A 19,679-nucleotide genomic window follows, 5' to 3' on the forward strand; every position below is an offset into this window, starting at 1 on the left:
CCGTGACTAAAACACGCCGGTGAGCCCGGCCCACCGACAGATGGATCAATCGTCCGCTTCCCCGCTAGGGGAGGGGAGACCCCACCCGGAGCTTCAGGAGCAGGGGAGCTACCAGCTGCCTCGGGACGAGCACCCAGCAGCCCAGACGGTCGCCAAGAGCAGGGCCCCGAGCGAGGGGGGCGGTGGCCGCCGAGCCTGGCGCGGAGCCCCGGCCTGGGTTGGTCTCCGGGCGCTCCCGCTGGAGCGGGGTGTGAGCCCCAGTCCGAACCTTTCGGTGTGGCAGGTTCGCCGGCCTCTGAAGAGGCGGTCAGCGCGCGCCCCGAAACAGCAGCCTTCTCCCCGCGCCGGGGGAGGAAGGCTGGCGGGGAAGGGGAATCTCAAAGGGCTGCAAGGCTGGGGCGGGCTGGGGGGCCAGAGCGCCGCAAGCGTGCGGGGAAAGTTCTCGAGCTCCGCGTGGAAAGCACACGTGTATGTGCGCGCGGAGCTAGACCTGGGGCAAGCAGGCAGCGCGGGGGACCGGGGAGCTGGCGCTGGAGGGAGTCATTTTTCTTGGTGTCATCGGGGAGACGCTCTGCTTCGGCTCCCAGGCTGAGCGACCGGTTAGCCCGCGGAGAGTGGAGCCCCCTTTCCACACCCGGGCCTAGGCCGGGTTTTTTCTAGCTCCCTTCCTCCTGCGCCCCCGGGATGGCTCGGGCGCCGCGTACTCCGCGCCCTCCGGCCTCCGCTCAGCCTCCGAAACACGGCGGCCGCAGGGGCAGTGGGGGTTGGAAGGCAAAGCCAGTCCGCGGGAGCGGCGCGTTGTGGGGGCAAAGGGGGGCGCGGAGGCCTTCGTGGGCTTGAGCCAGAGTCGTAGCCGGGAGCCGGTCAGTTTCCGGCCAAGGCGGGGGGTCAGTCCGGGGAAGGGCAGGCGGCTGAGCAGAGGGAGCCGGAGGCGCAGCTCCCTCGGCCGGCGTTCCCCGTCGCCACTGCCACCGCCACCGCCACCGCCGGGTTGCCGCCGCGGCTGCAGAGTGTCGCTGCTCCGCCGCGCTCCCGCGCCCCGCGCCGCCAGCCGCCTGGGAGCCCGAGCGCGGAGCCCCGGGCGGAGAAGAGGGGCGCGGGCGCGCGAGCCGCGGCGAGGGAGCCGAGAAGGGGGAAGGGGGCGGGAGGAGGGAGGAGCAGGGAGAGAGGGAGAAGGGGGAGGGAGAGAGGAGAGCGAGGGAGAGCTGGGGAGAGCGAGAGCAAAAGAGCGAGGGAGAGGAGAGCAGGGAGAGGAGCGAGAAAGACACACACGCAGAGACACACGGGCACTGGAATTCCATTAGAAAAAAAGTGCGACCAGCAAGGGTGAGCGGGAGAAGATTTTCTTCTTCTTTTTTTTTGAATCTTCTTCGTCTTGGTGCGAAAGAAGCGACTCCAGGCTGTCGTCCTCGAAGCTCTCACTGGATTGTTTCTCGGCTTCCTCACCCTTGGTGGAGTTCTTTCATTTTTGCATTTTATTCTGACTCCCACCCTTGCCTCTTCCTTTAGCCCTCACTCTCAAATCTCCTCTTCCCCACCTGCCCACACCCCTCCTGGGAAACGCAGGGGAATCGGACCCGCGGGGACTCACGCCTTCCCGGACGAACTGAGACGAGGTCTGACCTCAGGACTGGCTGTTGGCTCATAAAATACGCACGCATATGTACACTATATACGTATATATTTTATTTTAGTGGGGAAGTCGGGGCGGGGGCGTCGAGAGGCAGCCCACCGCCCTCCTTTCACCCCACCCCTTCCAGCCAGAAGCGAGAATCGCAGGACTCAGGATCTCCATCGGGTGGACTAGCTGGGATCTCCGCATTGGATTTGGGGCTGATTATCACTGCTTGGCTGTTAGTACTGTTGTTATTACTATTAATTTTTAACCCAAGGGAGAAAGAAAAAGAAAAGAGCTGTGGGATTTATTTAACATGATCTTGGCAAACGCCTTCTGCTTCTTCTTCTTTTTAGGTGAGTACCTGCGGGCGGTGAGAGCAGCTAGCCCGCCGGAGCCTGGGGGGCAGAGTGGGCTGCGCCTTCCGGCGCCGGCGAGAAGCCGGGAACGCGGGGAGCGAGCTGGGAGCAGGCGGGCGAGGGCGCGGGCGGGAGCCGGAGTCCGCTCGAGCGGGCGAGAGATCGGCGGGGAGAGCGCGCCGCGGACCGAGCTACAGCCCGAGCTCGATCCGGGTCGAACCCGAGCGGAGCCTGGGCTGCGAGGACGCGGGCAGAGTGACGGGAGCTGTTGCTGTCTGCTTATGCGGGGGGGATCGGAAAGGAGACTTAAAACACCCAAACCATCCCAGCGCATACGCACGCATACACACACGCACACACACAGTCACTCCTTCACACCACAATGATAGCACTGATTTCCTGCAAAATAATGGATTTAAATTGAGGCAACTTAAGAAAAAAAAATTTCCAACTCTTGATCTAGAAGAGAGGAGGGGAGAAGCTCAGTGGAGGGAGAGAAAGTCACGTCAGTCCCACCTTTCCGGATGGGCTCCTGGGGTCGATCTTGGTACGATCATGGTGGAGGACATGGATTTCTCCTGGAGCTCCTGGTTGGGCATCCGTGGGGGAGCGCTGGCAGTCACCCCCCAAGTGCCAATCAGCCGCTGGAAAATGCACCCCTCTTCCCTACTGCTCGGAGCTCTTCCCCACAGCTCCACTCCCTGAAACACTTTTCAAGTTTCTCCCCACCCTTTACCCCCCCGTCCCCCCTCTCGCTCCCAGACCCGAGCCAGGTGGTGGTGGGAGTGGAGGGCTGTGAACCGACAACGTTCACTGCCTTCTCTTCTCCCAGGTGGGAAGAGGAGTGAGGAAGGCCAAAGTTTGCTTCCTGAGGTGAAGAAGGTGGGGGCGAGGGCGGAAAAACAGATCTGCTCATTTTGTAAACCCCCTTCCCCAAGGGCAGGAGGAGGGGTTGCCTTGGACCCCTTGAGCCAGGGCAGTTTTTTTCCCACCCACTCTCCCCATTTATGCCGTGTGAAATCTCAGCTACTTGGGAAACGGGTCTAGAGCGAGAATTTTTGGGGTGGAGGTGAGGAAAAGAGGGTGTCTGCAAGGCTGTGTGCTGACCAGAAGTCCTAGGCCCGGCTCCTGCCAGGGTCTAGATGCTCCAGAGAAGGGGAGCAGCGTCTGCTCAGTGTAGGCACTATGTTAGCCAGTTGTGAGCCAGGCTGCCACTGATTCTGAATGTACCATTTCCCTCCTCCCTCCTACAGGAGGGGCCTGGGGAAGGCTGTGGGGAGGTGGGTGCTCGTTACACAAGGCCCCTGGAGATTTGTGGGCCTGGTAAGTGCTCCCCTGACCAGGACAGGGGATTCGGATTCAGTGTTGGTCAGGCCCTGGGATCCTTTGCCAACCTCCTCTCCCCATGAAGTCCCCAGGGGGGCATTGCCCTAATCTGGGGTGTGGTCTGCACCATTCAGCTTCCCCCTGCCAGATGCAGCTTCTCTTCTGAGTGGGAGGGGCTGAGGGAGAAAGCTGAGAAGGTGCTTTAGGGCTCACTGTCATCCTGAAACCCTTCCTGGCAACCCTGTGGAAGTGGACTTTCATTCAGAAGGCTCTGTTATAAAACCTGACCTTCTCTCCTGGTGCTGGTCAGGGCCAAGAAGAAAAGAAAATTGTATTTCAGGAAAAGCAGCCAGATTGCTGGCTACTAAGCTGCCTAGACCTTGGGCAGGCAGGGCTTCTAAGTGTGGGCACCTGCTGAGGTACAAGGTGGGGTGAGTAGTGGGGAACCTGGGGCCCCTCAGCCAGCTTCAGGGCCTAGACCTAGCTGGAGGAGGCTGAGAGGTTGACTCTGTTTTCCTTCCCAGAAGTGTCATACGGATCATGCTCGGGTGTGTGTGTCTGTGTGTGTGTGTATAGTATCATGTCATAGATGCCCACTCTGGTATAACGACAAAGACATTGTCTGTGACCCCAGGGGCTGAGTGGTGAGAGAAGGGGGTGAGAGCAGTGTTCTCCTTTGATCACTGGCCTTCAGTTCTCCTTTCGTTGAGAAGCCCTTTCTTAAAGTTGGGTGTGATGAGTTAATTGAGTGACTACAGAATATTGAAGGCTCTGGGTTAGGTCAGTAAAGCGGAAGGAATAGATTGATGTTAAGGCAACTTCAATTCCAGGGGCCCTTTCCTGGCAAGAAGCCCCTATTTGGGTGTGGACTGGAAATTCAACTTGGGAGGGAGCGGCTTCTTTGGAGTTTGAGAGATAGGTTTTGGCTGGGGTACGGGGATGTGGGTTCTCAGGACATCCTGTGGTGGAGAGGCCTTCCTTGCCCAGCCATCCTGACCTCCACTCTGATGTACCCAGGGAGAGAATGAGGTGGGGAGAAGGGAATTGAGGACCAACCCGCATTCTAGCTCTTGTGGGGACGGACATTTGATGCAGGAGAGCAGTTGTAGCTCTGTGTAGTCTCTCAGTCTCCCTGTCTACAGAAGCTGTTCCATGTGTCTTGATGGGTCTGAGTTATCTCCTGATCTAGAACTTGGACACGTCACCAGAATACCTTCTGACCTTTCCTCTTAGAAGTCTTGGTTAACGTCTCCAGGTTGCAATGATTCCATTCTCTGACTAGGCTTGATTGGTTCCAGGGGGTCATGAAACCAACAAAAAGAGTCAAGGACAGATAGCAATCAGGCCCAGTTTGGTGAAAGGACATCCTGGCCTTTTGCAGGGTGTCTCTCCGCCATGGTTATGTGCACAAGTTTACAGACCGGGGAAGCCCTGACTTTTGGCATGGGAACCTAGGAATCTGTAAGAATCATCCCTTGGGGCTCTAGGCCCCAACTGTAGGGCAGGCAGGGTAAGTGTCCCTGTGGCCTCAATCTCTTGAGCCAAATTTCCTGACCTTTAGACATGCTGTGAGTTCTGAGCTTACAGAAAGCCTAGGATGAAGATGCTATAGGGCATCACCTTCTCAGTCCACTTCCAGCAGAGCAGCCTTAGGCCTAGTCAAAGTGGGAGGTGAGAAGCCAACGGGATGCTGAGGGTGAAGTTAGTGGAGGGCCCAGGATTGGGCTGTTCCTGAGGCTTCAGCAGGCTGGCTGGGTGGTGGCAGTAGGTGAAAGCGAGGCAGCGTCTGCTCAGCTGCTCCCAGGTGCCCCAGATGCACCAGATTTATGCTCAGGAATCTAGGGACCTGCTGAAGCTGGGAAATAAAGATGCTGCTTTGGCTTGTGCGGGAGGACACCTCTCCAGCCAGCACCTGGGCTGGCGCCCCATGCCCGTGGCCACAGTCCACGCTGATTTCTTCTCTATTAGCTCTTCCTGTTCTGGGGCAGAGGTGTGTTCAGTGGGAGAAGGAAATGTCTCTTGCTTTGGCACCTGAGGCTTTGTCCACTCCAGGCCGCCCCTGCTCCTCTCTTCCTTTTTGTGATGTAGGCCTCCTGTGTCCCTTGTCCCTCTAGGAGCAGATTCCTTTTCCCTTGGCAGCTCTCTCTGGAGCGATATCTTGCTGTCCTGAGCTCTGCCTCTAGGTGCCGCTGTCTCCCTGCGGTAGCTCCCCGTGAGCAGGGCCTCCTGGGGGAACAAGTGAGAAGTGGTTGTTTTGGGTAGAGATGGGGGAGCTCATTCTGTGGTATTCCGAGGAGGGGACTTCTGGCCTTCAGGATCTTGTATTTGGGGGTTGGATGAAATAGAGGAAGACTTTGGCCTTAGAAATGGCAGACTTGGCTGCTGGGCTGTGTCCAGGGGCAGGAGCTGGATTTAGGAGCTTGGGTGAGGACAGGGGGACTAGGGAGCAGACATATGTGTGTAGAGGAAACCATTTTGGAGCATGGCTTTGAAAAGATGAAGTGGGCCTCTCTCTGCCCTTTACCTCCCTTTCTTCTTCCCTAACTCCCTCCCTTCTCAGGCACTGTGCCCCTGTGGGTTTGAACACTCTAGGGCAATGGATATGAAGGGTGGGGTCATTGGCCCTTGGCCACTTTGAGGTCTGACGGAGGGAAGCTCTTTTCCTTTTGCAGTTCATTTGTTATCTGGCTCTTTAGGAGGAGAAAAAAAAGATGAGGGAGAGGGCTCTAGGGGAGGGCAGAGAGCAGAGGGAAGAAAGAAAAAGAGGAGGCGTGGGAGAGAAATCAAGGCCATCCAAAAAGAAAAGGTGGTGGAGACACAGACCTCCTAGGAGGAAATCAGAAAGAGAAGCAAGGGAGATAGAAAGGTGGGGAAAAGGGCAGATAGTCCAGGGACGGGTAGAAGAGAGAGGCAGAAGGAGTCAATCAAGTTGCTCTCCAGGCGTAACAAAAGTATTTTCTTATGGAGGGGCCTGGGGTAGAACTTCAGGTCTCTGTCTGGTGGGAGTTGAATTGGAAGGTGTATAGGTCTCTCCCTGTCTTTTCTTGAAGTTCAGGAGCTCAGAATAAATAGGCTGTGAGTCAGAGGGAGCTTTTCTACCTCTTGTGGGACCTTAGAGTGTCATCTCCCTTCTTTGGGCCTCAGTTTCCTCAGGGGCCGGACTCTATGGTCTCTGAGGTCCTAACAGGCTGTGAAAGTTCAATTATTTTCTGCTGGTTTCAAGGCTTACCACGCTGTCTCAGATGGGCCTTTGGCTGGAACCGAGGTTTATGGAGGACTGGGAAGTATTAAAGTGAAATCCTCCCTTTGCACGTGCCAGCAAGCCTTGCAGGCCTGGCTCCTCACTGAGGCTGTGGCAGTCTTTGCTGCACTCTTGGCATCTTAGGCCGTCTGTGGTCTCCAGTGAAGGCCGAGCCCACAGCCTTGCTGGCTTTATTGTGCTGTGCTCCTAGGCCCAGGGCCAGTGCTGAGGAGTGATGGAGTGGACACAGAAAAGGAAGGGAATAGAGACAGGGGAGAATGACAGCTTGAGTTCTCCTTTGGGTTTGGGGAAAGATATTGGTGTCTTGGGATCCTTTCACCGCCTTTCCTCTTGTCCAGTCTGTGTTGGGGAAGGCAACGTTAGTTGGCCTTTGTGTGTGCCTCCGTGTAAAATGGGTGTGAAGTTCCCAGAAGGGTCCAAGCCCCCAGGCCTGTATCTTGGGGTGGAGATTGTGGCGGCCCTCATTCATGCTTGTCTTCCCTCCCCGCTACCCAGACGAGACCCTCCGCTCTTTGGCCAGCCCTTCCTCCCTGCAGGGCCCCGAGCTCCACGGCTGGCGCCCCCCAGTGGACTGTGTCCGGGCCAATGAGCTGTGTGCAGCTGAATCCAACTGCAGCTCCCGCTACCGTACACTGCGGCAGTGCCTGGCAGGCCGGGACCGCAACACCATGCTGGCCAACAAGGAGTGCCAGGCAGCCCTGGAGGTCCTGCAGGAGAGCCCACTGTATGACTGCCGCTGCAAGCGGGGCATGAAGAAGGAGCTGCAGTGCTTGCAGATCTACTGGAGCATCCACCTGGGGCTGACCGAGGGTAAGCCAGGGTGGGGCCTCGGAGGGGAGGCGGTGGTGATGGTGGTGGAGGTGGTGAGGGGACTGAGGTGGGCCATACGGTGGGCCAGGGGTTCAGAGCGAGCACTTGGTCATGGAATGAACTAGATAGGTCTCTACCTGCCAGTGGAACCTAAAACCCAGGAGAAATAACCACATGACCCAAGATGGCCGCTGTTTTTGGAGAAGGCCAAAAGAGACAAAGAAGGAGGCAGAGTGACAGTGGGAGAGGCAGAGAGGGCATGGTGGTGGGAAGAGAAGAAAGAGGGCTGGAGAAATGGGGAGAGGAGCAGAGGTTGGGGATGAGGAAGTAAAGCAAGTACGGTGTGACAAGGTAGCTGGAGAAGATGAGGCAAGAGTAACCAGGCAGATGGGGAAGGGAGAACTGAGAAGAGAGAAGGGGAAGGCAATGTGTGCGCGAGGCCATGCTGCACAGAGGAAGCAAGCCCCTGCTCTCCCTGCTGCCCAAGGAGCTGAGACGAGGGGCTGGTTGTCCTGCTTCTGTCTCTCCTGCTCCTGCCTTCTTGTTCCCAGGAGACCCACCCTTTCAGGCAGCTTCCTGATTTCATGGCTGCTCTAGGTGCCTTCTCCATGCCTTTGAGCTGGGAATAGGCAGTGGGTCCCACATCCCCTGGTGCACCTGCCTTCATATCCCAAAGCAGAAACCTCTAAATCCCTCCCCGCAATGACTTTTCCACCCCATCTGTTTCCCTCCTCAGCTGGGGTGTGAAAGGCTTGCACACAATTTAGGAGGATTGGTCACCTAGGTCAAATGTTCACTTATTAATTCAACAAGTATTTGCTGAGAGTTTACCATCTGTGAGGCATTGTGGGAACAGTGGAGAACAAGCTGCGTGTAGCCTCTGCCTTCGTGGAACTCATTGTCTGGGAATGCAGATAAACAGGGGCTTCTATAGTTTGGTGGCGTGAGAGCTATGATGAAGACAGCACAGGGTGCTGTGGTAGCATGTAGGAGGGGCATCTAATCCCTTCCCAGGAAATCTCAGAAGCCTTCCTGGAAGAGGCATCCTCCAAGCTGAGACTGTTGGAGTTAGGTAGGTGAAGAGGCATATGAAGAGTGTGTGAGGTAGAGGGAACAGCATGGGCAAAGGCCTCGATGTGAGAGAGTGGAACTCTTTTGCACAACTGCAAGTAACTCAATATGAGTAGAGGGTAGAGTTGGAAGTGGTGATGAAGTGAGCAGAGGTGGGAGGGGTACAAGGTCTGGTGGGCAGCAGGGTGCCCTGAAAGGTTAAAGCTAGATGATCAGATATGTTCACATCAGATGTGAGATGATCAGATATATGCTTCAGAAAAAAGTTAATCTAATTCCAATGAAGAGGGACTGTTAGAAGGACTGCTTGGAGGGCACTGCTGTGGAATGATGGTGGATGAAACAGGACAGTGGTGGGAAGAGGAGAAGATGAATCTAAGAGCTATTTAGGAGGTAGAATCAACAGGTCTAATGACTAATTGAAAGTGAGAGGGTAAGGGGGAGAGAAGAGTCAAAGAGGGCTCCGTGTTTTCTGTCTTAGGCATCTGGGTGGGTTATGGTGCCATTTACCAAAAGAAGTCAAGATTTTGAGTGAGGGAGGGCAGGGAAGATGATGAACTTACTTTGGGGCACGTACCCTGCAGCCAGTGGACATGCGCCTTTGGAGCTTAGGTGAGGAATTTGGGGTGAAGATAGAGATTTGGGAGTTGACATCCACCTATAAACAGTAACTGGAGCCAAGGGAGTGGGTGAGATCACACAGGGAAGTTGTGGAGAGTGAGAGGGAGGAGGCAGGGGCAGAGCCCCGAGGATCATCTGACATTTAAGGGATAGATGGAGGAAGGACACTTGCAAGGGTGACTGAGGAGGCACCGGAGAGAAGTAGGAAGAAAACCAGGAAAATACAGGATGAACTCATTCTCAGAAGGAAGAAATGTCAACTGTTTTGTAACTTCAGGCCAAGCAGAAGGATTGAGAAGTGTCCCCAGTGGCCTTGGGAAGAGCTTCTTAGGTGATTGGTGGAAGCAGAAGTCTGGTTGGGGAGAGAACAAGAGCGTGGGGATTAGGAATGATGAATATGGACAACTAGTTCTAGAATTTTGGCTCACAAAGGGAAAAATAGCAATGGATGGCATTATTTTTTAAGATGAGTGGCTTGAGCAGTTTAAATTCTGGAGGAAGGACAGGAGAGATGGAGATACTGACGTGGAGAAGAAAGAGGGGTTCTCTGTGGAAAAGTGTCCTTGGGGAACAGGAGAGAATGGACCTAGAGCATGGAGAGGGATTAGCCTTAGATCAGAGAAGGAACAGTCTCTCCAGGGCGCTAGAAAGAAGGAGGAGACTGGGATGCAACTGCAGGTATGGACACAGGAGAGAGAGGGATTCCTGACCCGGTAGATTCAAACTGCCCACCTTTTGGTTAGCAGCCATAGTGCTTAACTACTATGCCACCAGGGTTTCCTGACCTGGGGCTAAGATGGTTCAAACACACCCTGAATATAGGAATAAGATGTGCATATGATTATTAATAATATTACCACCATTAGTAGCAAAGTAATTCCTCATGAATCAGGTGGCCACTTCTCCCGTTTCTCGCCACCTTGAGCCCTAGAACTAGAAGTGAGCAAAGAGAGGGGAATGCTGTCATGAACCACACCAGCTTCATTCTACATGAGACAAGGAGCTATTTTTACCTAGACCCTGGCTCTGTATTGTACAAAAAATTAAGGCTTGGCTATTTTGTTTCTTCTTTTCTTTCTGGCAGCCTTCAGTTTCAACCCAGGGGAGATTGGGCAGCAGGTTTGGGTGGGCTTGCTCTTGGCTGCAGGAAAGACAGGGGAGAGGATAGAAGTAAAGGAAAGCCGGGTGGGAAGGCTAGGCCTTTTAGCACAAACAGCCCTTCCCATCTCAGTTGTTCCCTCTTACTTAAATCATTGTGTCAGAGCACAGAGGCCGTGATGATCTGAGCCTGAAGAAATGAGGTGTTCTGAAAATCACAATAACCATAAGGCCCTGTGTAGTTGTGTAATTTTCAAGGTCCCCCAGTAGCACAAACAGTTTGCACTTGACTACTAGCCTAAAGGTTGGCAGTTCAAACCCACCCAACGACCCAGTGGAAAAAAGTACTGGTGATCTGCTTCCGTAAAGATTACAACATTTGAAAACCCTGTGGAGCAGTTCTACTTTGTAACACATGGGGTCGCCAAGAGTTGGAATTGACTCAATGGCAACAAGCTCTTGGTTTGGTTTCAACCTAGTGCCTATGGGATACCTGACTGGAGAGGATTCATTTCTGGTTCCAAGTCTTGAGATGATCTGTTCGTTCATTTTTTTAACAAATGCGTGTAAAGCATCTACTACGAATGAAGAAGCCATAGTCCCTATGCTGGCCAGCTTACAGGCTGAAAGACCTTTCTCCTAGGCCCACCTCTAAGAAAGCAGACCACCTGCCTTTCTGCTTCCTCAGAAGCTTGTCTCTTTCCCTGGGGGATTCCAAAATCTCCCCTCTGACTGGGTCTTGGAGCCCAGAGCTGAGCAGGGGGAGCCAGGAGGCCTTTGGATAGAAGTTAATGCTCCTATAAGTGACAGGGTCTACTTGAGAGTTAATTATTCATGGCCAGGGTTGAGCAGTCTCCCTGGGGGAGCTTCTAGTGCTTCCTCCCTACTTCTTAATCACACTTAATAACCTGGCTTGGGCATGGGGTAGAGGGGAGGGGAAGAGTCACTGAGAAGAGAGGCTTCCATAGGTTTGGATTTTTCATTTGATTCTTGGCTTCTCCTTGGCCGCTGTTGGTGAGAGATTCACCCTTGGGCTTTGCTCCACCTGCTCTGTCTATCTGAGTCTAAGCTCATAGTATACATGTTGAGGGCCTCAGAGTGTGGTGGGTGACAGTGGAGGCAGGGGCGTGGGCTGCGGCAGGAATGTGGCCTTGGAAGATGTGATTGCTGAGGTCCTAGACAGGCTGAACTGCAAAGGTTCTAGAGGTCATTTGGTCCCACCCCCTTGTTTGGTGGGGAATCTGAGGCCCAGAGAAGGGGAGTGGCTTGCCCAGGGACACCCAGCAAGCTGGTGGCTGAACCCAGGACTCCCGAACCCCTTATCCAGGTCTCTTTTTACTGCACTGGTGAAGACACCATGGCCTTGGATATGTCTTCCTCCTCTGTCATCACCGCCATCATAACCAGCAGTATTCACACAGCGGGGCTGTTGCTATTGGCTGCATGGGGTATTAGAGACCAAATTTCTTGGTGACACTGAAATTCATGATCACCTGGTCCTGTGAACGTGGAAGAGCATAGGCCTCTCCCAGATCCTTTCCAGGCTGTGGCCTTGGAATCTGACATCCTGGATCTGGCCTTGGCTTGGCTTCTGGGGCGCGTGAGTGGCCCTGGCCTTGAGATTTCCCACTGGTGAATCTTGCCACAGGAACAGGTGACACGTGTTGACTTACAGAGAATGGACCCTTCAAGATGGCCCTGGAAGATGGTGTTTCCCTTCAGAGACCCGTTAGTCAATCATACTGACTTATCTGTCACCATGTCGCATAGATGTGCTAAATGCAAGAGGGAGGACAGACCCTGCTCTGGGAGGATCCACCCAGTTGGGAAGAGAAGATTTGAGCTGTGAAAAATTAAACAACAATGGCATCTTGTTTAAGAACAACTTGGTTTCAGTAGCACTTTGTATTTTTGGAGATAGTATTCATAGCAGTTAAGAACTTGAGCTCTAAGCCACTGCCTGGGTTTAAAGCCTGACTCTGCCACTTCCCACCTGTGTGACCTCAGGCAGATTCCTTAGTGTCTCTGTGCCTCAGTTCCTTACCAGAAAAGTAGGGATAATAATAGAACCTATTATGTAGAGTATTTGAGGATTAAATGAGCTAATATATCTAAAGAATTTTTAATAATGTTTTCAATAGCACATAGAAAACACAATATAAAATTATTTTTATTATGAAAATGGTGCCCTAAGGCAATATATTTACATAACATAAAATACATTTGGCCCCAGCAAATAGTAGTGGTTGGTAGCCCCACCACAAGGAGTTTCTCAGGAGAGTATAAGTGCCAGTGGGTGGAGTGGGGTACACTGAGATTGTATGGCCTGTGGTAACCCCGAAGGCCCCAGGGAAAAGGTGGAATTGGAGATAGGCCTTAACGAGTGAGTAGGATTTGAATTAGGTTATTTGGCAAAATACCAGTTAGGCACCCATTGTGCTGGGCATTGTGGGCCGTAAGGAGTGCGCCTATGAGATAAAGTGAAGAGTGGAAGCCATTTCTTCAGCAGTAAGGGCACTTTCTCCTTGTCCTCTGGAGGCCTGTACCCTTTTCCGGGAGACTGCTGGGTATAGCAGACAGACTCCTTGTTCTGTGAACAAGCAGAGGGCTAGTTTCATCTCAAGGAGCCTCTTACAGGAGGTTCCAAGGCTGCTCTTCTGGAGGGGTGGGTGGTCCCTTCCTGCAGGTGGGAGTATGCCTGTCCACAGGCTCTGGGCTCTGGATGGATGGAAGATCAATGTGTGAGGCTACGGGTCATCACCTGTCTCCCCCACCCCTTCAACACACATGTACAGTCCGAGCGATCATCCATTGATTTTCCCTCACAGTATTGTCTCAAGAGGATATTTCCTTTTCTGTTGAGGCCTTGGCAGAGGGGGCGGGATTCTTGATGAGGTGGTGGTGGGGGTTTCTAGGGCAGCCTGTGTGCTATTTATCTCCTGTCATTCACTTGCTTTTCCTTTTCCTGAGCCTCTGATGCACCCCCAAGCCAGGGAGAGAAGGTCTGATAAGCTGCAGGCAGCAGGGGAGGACAGCTAAGGTATGCAGGAGGAGGGGCCAGGCAGACAGAAACTGGGGAGCAGACATCCCAGTCAGCAGGCCTTTAGCCCCTCTGGCCAGATTCTTCTGGTGGCATGACTGGAAGCAAAGAAGAAATATTGCCTCCCTTAAGTGATCTCCACGGCAATGGAGTTAAGTTGCCTGGGCAGAGAAAGTATGGTCTGGTAGGAAAGATCCTGTGCGAGGGTGAGGAGGCCAGGAATCTAGTTCTAGCTCCTCCATGAGTAGCTGCGTGACCTCAGGCAGGTTGCTTCACCTCTCTGGGCCACCTCAGAGTCCTATCCTAGAAAATGAGGAAATTGTACTGAATGATCTTGGAGGGCCCTCCCAACTTCAAAGCCTGTGATGTACCTGGTCTTCCACAGGGTATCATTGTTCCACCTCTCCTGTGCCTTCTTTCCAGAGCATTTGGAAGTCCTTAGAAGAGGGCTGGTCATTCTCAGGGAGTCGTGAGAGAAAAATATAAGTTCTGAACTGCTCTGGGAGAATGTTTACTGTAGTTGGAGAGAAAAAACCTTCCCATATGAAATGTTAATCATTTTGCTCATAACTTGCCCTAGCCTAGCACTTTTCCCTCTGGGAAAAGCTTCCCCACCTACCCCATCCTTTCATAGCGCAAACCCCAGTAGTGGAAGTTTCCCCGGGCAGTTTTGCTGTGTATTCGGGAGTGCTCTGGACAGGAGAAGCCTGTGTCTACTGTTGTTTTCCTCTTCCAGGTGAGGAGTTTTACGAAGCCTCACCCTACGAGCCGGTCACCTCCCGCCTCTCGGATATCTTCAGGCTAGCTTCAATCTTCTCAGGTAAGTGGTCTGTGGTGTGACTTTGCCTGTTAGCCCTGAGTACCCAGGCCCTCCTCTCATCCCTTTGGCAGATAGAGCTCTGGGCTCGGATGAGGGTGTCCTGGACTTTGGCCTTGCTCTCACAAGGAAGTCCTTTAATGTTTCTGAGCCTTATCTGTAAAACTGGACCATGACACCTGCCTCCCTTGGTAGCTGTATGGAGTAAATCATTTATGGAAATTGTTTGACATGATGCCCGTCATGTAGGAGGTTCTTGAATCTGAAACCTGATGTCACTCTCTTATTTTGTCACCAGTCTTGCCCTGCTGGTTCCTTCTCTCCAGTTCCCTGACTCTTCCGCTTTGGAGCTCTTCTACTTTGGTCTAGTTGCTTCACCTCTCTGTACCTCAGTTTCCTCAGTTATGAAATGGGAGAGAATAATAGTACCTACCTCATTGGCTTGTCGTGAGGGCCAAATAAGTCAATGTACTGTAAAGGGCTCAGCATGCTGCCGTGCACATGTAGGCATTCAGTAATTGTTAACTGTGGTTGTTGGTATTACTATCGCCACTGATCATCTGCTCTATGTTTTCCCTCGCCATGTCCCCCTCACAGCCCTCTCCTTTCCCTGAGGGTTCTGCATCTTGAACCGCCTTGAGGGAGAGCTCTGAGGGAGAGTCTCTGATCCGCAGGCCACTCCCCACTCCTGGCCTGCTCTGAGAAATGAGAAGGAGCGATGTTGAGCCCCATGTAGAGGAATAAGTGAGCTTTTTGGTTCTTCCTTCTTGGCTTTGTTCCCTCTGGCTGTTGGGAGACCGGTGGGCTGGGGGCAGCCCTCTCAATGCTTGGGTACTGGGGAGGGGCTTCGCACATGGGGGTCGGGGTGAGCTCTTCTTGGAATCACCATTGGTGCTCAAGGGTAGCCAGAGCAGTGCTTGTTCTCTAGGATTTGTGAGTACAGGGCCCTGACTCCTAGGTTTACAAGGAGTTTTATGGCAATCCTGAAGTCTTCTGAAGTCTCTATTCTAAAGCAATGATTCTCAACAGCAGCACTATTGACATTTTGGGCTGAGTAATTCTTTGTTATGTGAGGCTCTCCTTAGCAGCATCCCTGGCCTCTACCCACTAGGTACCAGTAGCATCTCCCACCCACTTGTGACAACCAAAATGTCTTCAGACATTGCCAAGTGTCCCCTGGGGGGCAAAATCATTGCTGGTTGAGAACTATTGCTCTAAACTGTAAAGCCCGCGACCCTAACCCTTTCAAATGAACACTTTCTTTGACAGTGTTTCTCAATTTTTTTTTCCATTATCATGCACCCCTAAGGAGAAAAATGAATTCTCCTTAATGAAAGAAAGGAAATACTAAGGAATAAAATTTTGCAAGTAGGGTTGAATTTTGGAGGGCCATTACCATTGTAACGTGCAATTTTTTTTTGCCCACCCAAGAACCAATTTCTGCTCCCTTGGGGGTGACACCCCTACTGTTGAGGATGAATGCTCTAAAGGATTGAGATGAGGTCAACACGTGTGTCCTGGTGGGAGAAATCTTGGACCCATAGGCAGAGGGTGGCCATCTGGACATGCTTTTGGGTCCTGTTGGTTGTTAGGCGGTCATGGGGGTAAAAGGAATGTTGAACAGCCTGCCCTGGGCTCTTACCATCATAACCCCTCAATGATGTAATAGCAGAGGCATTGGGCTCAGAGCAGGCTCCCATCCTGGTTCTGCCTGTAGTTACTATGATACCTCAGGCAAGTCTTGCCCATCTGACAGGGCTGGACAAGACAATCAATGGGCTGGCTAAGGTCCCATCTAGTGCAGATATTCCGATTCTCAGATTTCCTGATTAGTTTTGAATGGAAATCCACTATGTTACGCTCCTTTTGATGCGGTGTTCTGGGACTGATATGCAGGTTAAGAACATCACTGGCATGTGGATGCTCTGGTGGGGATGCCTTGGTGGCCTCAAATGTACCCATTTCCTACCCCACTGTAGCTTAGGTGTAGGCTGGGTACTAATATATGGACAGGTGCCATTGTGGTTACTACCAATAAATAAATAACTTTTGCCCTGCCCTCTGCCTATTGGAGATCAGAGGCCCTCACCTTTGCCCAGGCCCCTGCTGCTTTCTGGAGTCACATTTAAGTATCTTGCTAGCAGAAAATCTTTACTTGATGGACTTGACACTCTGTGGGACAAGGATGTTGACAAGACAAATGAGGAAATTACTAGGTCTGTAGGTCACTGAACAGCTCTGTTACATGCTGCCCAGAGATAACTGGGCCCACACAGCCCTCAATTCCTGTGCTCTAGGGACCACTTTCTACCGTGAGAGTAAGGCTTTGGGGTCTGTGTCAGTTCCCTCTTTGCAACCCTTGATGATTCTGCTTCACCCAACACAGCCCTAGAGTTGGATGAATGGGTGGTTCTGTATGGGGAAACTTGGGCACATAACTGGGTGGGGAGAGGACCTAGCCTCGCCACCAGGAAACCAAGTGGGTCATGGTGGGGGGTGCAGGAAAAAGAAGGCTGGAACCAGAAAGACCAGGGTGCCGGTGTAGATTCTGCCACAAATCACCTGTGGGACTTTGGGCAGGTTACTTCCCTGCTCCAGCCAACGCTTCCCAACCTTTTTCTCATCAGAAAATAATAATATTGTGTAGCATACTAGGGTGGACAGGGGAGGCTGCTTAACCAGCTTGGAGCTCAGGCCATTGCAGACCCTCTGCCTGACTGGCCTATGGGCTAAATGATCAATATCTGGGCATACATAGAACCTATCTGTGATACAGTGGTTGGGAAGTCCTGGCCTCAGAGATCCAAGATCCTGCTCCAATGGTATAGAATTACAAGGCTGATAAGGCTGCAGTCCTGTAGGATTATATGAAATCAGGTGGGAAGCCCCTCTCCACTTCCACACACTGTATTTGGCTATATACTGCCCCTTTCACTGTTCCTGGGTAGAAAAGGCAAGGACTCTTGGTGGCCCTTCTCTTGGCCTGTAGTACCCCCAGAGTGTGGCACCAGGGATTTGGAGGAGAAGCACGCTGTTGTATTTTTGGGTCTCAGTTGCTACTGTCTCTTTTCCATCTAATATCTGAGAATTTGGGACCCTGTTGTGGGGGCTTCCTGGAGTGTGTTGTTGTTCTTTATCTCTTGCCTTTTCTCTTGTTGGGGTTCTTGGAAACTCCCACTAGGATTATGTTGGTAAAGAAAGCTGCCAGGATTCCTCTAAAACCTTCTGACAGCTAGAGGCCCTGGGGAAAAGGCGAATCCTCCCCTTCTTTCTGCCTGGTCCCATCTGACAGGCCCTGGCTTCAGTAGGATCTGGATTCCTGTGTCCAGTTAGTTCTGAGTCCAAGGCCAGGAGGAGAGAAGTCTGGCTCCATCCTCAACCTCGGGGACAGTGATGCTGGAGGCATCCAGATGTCCTGTCCCAGCCTTACAGGTGAGAAGAGCTTATTTCATGGAGAAGAGTTGAGGTTTGTCCTGTTTCTAGCACAGAGGCTGCCTGATGCACTGGAATGCCTTGAGCCAGATGGTACTGAGTTTGAATCCTGGCTTGGTCACTTAAAGGTGTGTGAATCTTGAGCCTTATTATGGCCTTTTAGAGCTGTAGTGCCTGTAATTGTAGAATGCAGATGTGATACTCACATGTAGGGTTGATAAAGAGGATTCAGTGAGAATGGATGTATGCACAGTGCCTGCTATGTGGCAGAGTCTATACTAGGTTTAACACAGTCATTCATTCTCTCCCCTGGGGATGTTCAGTAGAAGTGGGATGTCTTCTAAAGGGGATGCAGGAGTTGGAGGAACCAAAGTTTAAAGTCCGTCCCATCCCCAGACTTCTATGAAACTGTGAATATTGAGTCCCAGCTGGTCACATCTAGGGAGGCAGGAGAGGATAGAACAAGGCAGAGAAAAGAGAGAAAAGATTCTTAGGGCAAGAAAGAGACCTTTCAGTGCAGCCATGGTAGTCAAAACAGTCTGGTACTATACAATGACAGTCACATAGACCAATGGAACAGAATTGAGAACCTAGACATAAATCCAGCTGCTTGGGAACAACTGATCTTCGACAAAGGGCCAAGGTCCATTAAATGGGGGAAGAGACAGTTTCTTCAGCAAGTGGTGCTGGCAAAACTGGACATCGATCTGTAGAAGAATGAAAAAGGACCCGTACCTCACACCATACACAGAAAATAACTCAAAATAGATCGAAGTCCTAAATGTAAAAGCTAAAACTATAAAGATCACAGAGGAAAAAATAGGGACAAAGCTAGAAACCCTAATATATCACGTAAATAGAATACCAAACATAACTAAAAATGCATACACGGCAGAAGATGAACTAGATACCTGGGGCCACCTAAAAATTAAACACTTACGGTCAACAAAAGACTTTTCCAAAAAAGTAAAAAGAGAACATACAGACCGGGAAAAAATTTTTGGCTTTGACACATCCAGCAAGGGTCTAATCTCTAAAATTTATAGAAAACCTTAATGCCTCGACAATAAAAAGATGAACAATCCAATTAAAAAAGGTGCAAAGGATGTGAACAGATACTTCACCAAAGAAGACATTCAGGCAGCTAACAGACATATGAAGAAAGGCTTACAATCATTAGCAATTAGATGCAAATCAAAACTACAGTGAAATACCATCTCACCCTGACATTACTGACACTAATAAAAAACAAATCAAAACAAAACAGAAAATAACAAATGTCGGTGAGGTTGTGGGGAGATTCGAACACTTATATACTGCTGGTGGGAACATAGAATAGTACAACCACTATGGAAAATGGTCTGGCGTTTCCTCAAAAAGCTGGAAATAGAAATAGCATATGATCCAGCAATCCTACTCTTAGGTACTCTTAGGTATACACCCTAAAAAAATAAGAGCCATGACATGAATAGACATATGCACACCCATGTTCATTGTAGCATTGTTCACAATAATGCCTGTCAACAGATGACTGGATTAATGAACTGCAGTACATACGCACAATGCAATACTATGTAATGATAAAGAGTAATGATGGATCCTGGAAACATCACACAACATGGATGAATTTGGAGGACGTTATGTAGAGTGAAATAAGTCAATCACAAAAGGACAAATATTGTAGGAGACTATTATTATAAAGTAACGAGAAAAGGTTTACACAGAAAAAAAAAAAAAAACAGAAAAAAACTCAAAACCAAACATTCTTTGATGGTTACCAGGCATGGGAGAGGGTGGGAGGGAAAATTACCAAATAGGTAGAAGACATGTGTTAATATTGGTGAGGGTGAAGGCAATACACAATATGGGAGAAGTCAGCACAACGTGACCAAGGCAAGAGAGGACACTGAGAGCATCACAAGAGTAGAGGGCAACTACGGTAGCTACTGTAGAATAGACAATCCTGCAACAATAGTATTAACAAATAATAATTTACAAATAGATACATGGGTAGATAGATATGCCAAGAATGTGGGAGGGTGTAAGGGAACACACCAACTGGCAGATACAGGTTCAATGGTGGACATTGCTACATACATGACTTAGGTGCTCCTTTCATATATTAATATAGACAATGGAGTGCACAAGGGGCACAGTCAGGGAAACCTTTTAGACATAACCAAACACTTTGTGGGATGAAGTTCCTAGACTCAAAGGCAAAGGACCAT

The 19,679-nt window shown here is 51.2% G+C and overlaps 1 protein-coding gene across 2 annotated transcripts in view; it reads left to right on the forward strand.

Annotated features, from left to right (window-relative positions):
- The first annotated feature begins 1,224 nt into the window (after positions 1-1,224).
- Positions 1,225-19,679, forward strand: part of GFRA2 (GDNF family receptor alpha 2) — a 110,457-nt gene continuing 92,002 nt past the window's right edge. The window contains exons 1-3 of one of the 2 annotated variants that reach the window (XM_049865867.1): positions 1,225-1,971; positions 7,058-7,372; positions 13,939-14,022. In XM_049865867.1, coding sequence (XP_049721824.1) covers positions 1,932-1,971; positions 7,058-7,372; positions 13,939-14,022 — 439 coding nt within the window. In that variant the 5' untranslated portion in view covers positions 1,225-1,931. The remainder of the gene's footprint in view (positions 1,972-7,057; positions 7,373-13,938; positions 14,023-19,679) is intronic. The other variant, XM_049865868.1, reaches the window with a different exon arrangement.

The sequence above is a fragment of the Elephas maximus genome, chromosome 22 (genome assembly GCF_024166365.1).
Source record: "Elephas maximus indicus isolate mEleMax1 chromosome 22, mEleMax1 primary haplotype, whole genome shotgun sequence".
Classification (NCBI taxonomy): Eukaryota; Metazoa; Chordata; class Mammalia; order Proboscidea; family Elephantidae; genus Elephas; species Elephas maximus.